At 33.6% G+C, this 3,158-nt stretch overlaps 1 protein-coding gene across 1 annotated transcript; it reads right to left on the reverse strand.

Moving 5' to 3' along the window:
- Positions 1 to 203: 203 nt before the first annotated feature.
- LOC143585689 (putative polygalacturonase At3g15720) lies at positions 204 to 2,225 on the reverse strand. The gene is made up of 9 exons (XM_077067423.1): positions 2,031 to 2,225; positions 1,818 to 1,955; positions 1,515 to 1,713; positions 1,441 to 1,454; positions 1,139 to 1,346; positions 974 to 1,055; positions 752 to 860; positions 529 to 651; positions 204 to 422 (listed from the first exon to the last, which is right to left on the reverse strand). The coding sequence occupies exons 1-9, from the start codon at positions 2,223 to 2,225 to the stop codon at positions 204 to 206; spliced, it is 1,287 nt and encodes a 428-aa protein (XP_076923538.1).
- Positions 2,226 to 3,158: the final 933 nt, after the last annotated feature.

The raw sequence follows: 3,158 nt of genomic DNA on the forward strand, positions 1-3,158 counted from the left end.
ACTTCTTGTTAGTAAAGCAAACAATAACAGTTTGTATAAAATCCAGGAGGTAAAGTTTTCTTGCAGACCATTCATATGCAAAAAGTAATTTGATTTATTATATCAATAATTTGTATAACAATACTCAGACACAATCCCCAATCCAAAGCAGCTAAAGCACTCGCTATATAATTGAATACTTGGTTAGGGAAGGGGTGAACAGCCTAATTGCAGAGAATCTTAGGGGTAGTATGGGTAAAATATCCCTGAACATTGTGGCAGTAAGCAAATACATCGTCTCCGGTGAGTCTGACTTCAATCATTTCGATTCCAGTACAGTTAAACTTTCCAACACAATTGAGAGTAATTGCTTGCTTTGATGTCGAAGATCCATGTATATTTCTATACGTTACATCGCTCACTTGTATCGATGACGCGTCTGGCTAATCCAAATCAGGAAAAAAAGTAACTTAGTCCTGGAGGATCTTTTATGCTAAAATACAATAATGTTGATCACTTAAGAGATCATTGCTGTGTAACAAGGCTTACCGGTGCAGTGCAATTTTTGTTATTCGAATAAGTGCAGTAATGTTGATCAATTATAATTGGATTACCGGAATTTATGAAATGAATGTCCTCAAATATAATTGACCTAGCGTACCCTTTTCCGTACTACATTGCAAAAAATTAACAACAAAAGTAAAATTAGTATCCTTCAAAAGGTTTTAATAGCTCAATGACGGTATTAAGTCTGATGTGATTTTAATTTTACCGGTACAGTCTTGATTCGTGCTCCATTTTGCGTTCCAGAGAAGTTACAATTTCGCACATGCACTTGTTCAACCGTAGTATAAATACCATTCTTTCCAAGGCTTCCAATGCTGCAAAACAAGTCCAGTGAGCAAATAGAAATAATGCAGGACAAAATTTATTTTATAAAATCGGAATTTGAGACCATCCCAAAGATTTTCTGAGCATGATGATGAAATGTTACCTTATGCCATGACCAGGTCCACATGTGATACCGGTTACATTGATGTCGTATGTGCCAACACTAATAGCCACACAATCGTCGCCTGTTTTTTTATGTTATTTTAGGAAGAACAACTACATCAAAATGGTGTTCATGTAAGAAACTAGGATTATCTTGATGTCATACCGCTTTGGATAACAGAGTCGTGGATATTAACGTGTGACGACCAACTGATGCCGATTCCATCAGTATTAGGGGCGTGTTCAGGTGCTGAAATATAAAGATTTCCGAGATCTGCGCCTTTACAACCATTGAGGCTGACATGGCTCTTTGGACTGTTTATATGTCTTGTACCTCTCAGTTGTAGGCCGTCACATTTTTCAAAACGTAACATCTAAAAAGATCGGTTAAATGGACATTTTTTTATTTGCTATATATTAACATGCAGTTAAAAAGAAATAGACGAACATACCGATGGGCAATCGCACTTTGGACCTGTGGGCTGCAGAAAGAAACAAAACAAGTGTATTAATTGATAACCAGTATATTAATTAAAGTAAACAAATATAAAGTAAATGATGGTTAATTTTAATTGCCTTAATGTTTGCTTCTTTCGGCCACCAGATGGAACCCTGGCCATCTATTTGGCCAGGTCCGTCCACGATGAGTCCTTGAACCGACGTAAATTGCATCAAATAGCCATTGGTATCGCAGCCTTTCCACCCATCTAGACTCTTTGGAGCAGTAATATTGCCCAAAAGCTACCAACCAAAAATATATTTTTGATGTAATAATAAATCATAACCAAAATGACTTTACTCACTTTTTATAAAATGTTACACATATAACTAGAGTCTGAATGTACCTCAATGTGAATGCTAGAAGATATGCACGGACCAATGAATTCGATACAATGTATTAAAAACGTCTTGGATGGTGGCACGATCAGTGTCGGATGTCTTGAGGTATCTCTACATGCAGCTCCCCATGCCTTATCAAAAGCCTATATATTGCAAACAGTGTTACAATAAATTAGAAATTGCTCTATTGATTAAAATTGTAGGCATAATTTACGTACCTCGGTGTCATCCGTAATCCCATCTCCTATTGCACCATATGATGTTACATCAAAATTGGTTGCATTGACAGTTTTCGGGCCAAATGAAATGAAAAATAAACTGAACAAGATTACCATCAAGAAAGCCTGCAAAGAGGAGGAATACTGTAAATGATATATTTGTTGGTGTTGCAAGCATATGGAGCACCTTACCATTTTTTAAACTACCAAAGTATCTATAATGCCACTTTTCTCATGAGTATATATAGTATGAGATAAGGTTTTACTTTAGGTCGGGACGCAAAGATTTTTCAAATTATAGTCCTGACGCTTTTATTTTTAAAAACCAGCGATTTTGATATGGTTTTAGAAAACCAGCAATTTTGTCATACAAAAACAAGTTATTGATTGCTTTTATTTTATTATTTATAATTTTTTTAAAACATAAATAACATTTTTATGTCAAAAGATTTTTTATATTAGACTATAAAATAGAGTACTTTTTATCTTTTATATAGTATAGTATTGTTACATTTAAAAAAAATCAAAAGTGTGTTGATATAGATGCGAACACAGCGTCAGTTTTTTTTTTTAACTATGAGGCAAGATTATTTCACAGTAAATCAGGAATTACAATGGTACATTTGGATTATGTTATTTGTGCCTAACATTTTACGCAATTGCCTTACTAGGCATGTCGTGTAAACCTCTTAATAACTTTCTCAAATGACTTTCTCAACTGATTTCTAAATATATCCCCAACCATTGAGAGTACATCATAGTATATGCATATATGTTTACAGAAATCTGATCAGTTATCCTTTCATTATATTTAAAAATAGGTTTGGTAGAAAAATAAATATTTACTAGTATAGATGATTTAAAAATATTTATAAAATATGATTCCTGAATTTTAAAGATCCGAAAATTCGACCCTTTTAAACTTTTTTCTGGGTTATAAATTTTATTAAAAAATTTGAAAATGTTAAATAGATATTTTAGACCTATTTTCACCTTTAAAGTCAGTTAAAATGGCTAAAACGCATTTTTGGAACTTCAGGGACTAAAATTATCAAAAATTAAAATATGGTAGAAACTCATCCTTAGCGTAGCTTGAAGGAAACCCTCCTTGTCACTTCGCGTAGCTCG

Source organism: Bidens hawaiensis, unplaced genomic scaffold (genome assembly GCF_021521415.1).
Source record: "Bidens hawaiensis isolate Kalapana, Puna unplaced genomic scaffold, B.hawaiensis_p1.1 tig00034127_1, whole genome shotgun sequence".
Taxonomy (NCBI): domain Eukaryota; kingdom Viridiplantae; phylum Streptophyta; class Magnoliopsida; order Asterales; family Asteraceae; genus Bidens; species Bidens hawaiensis.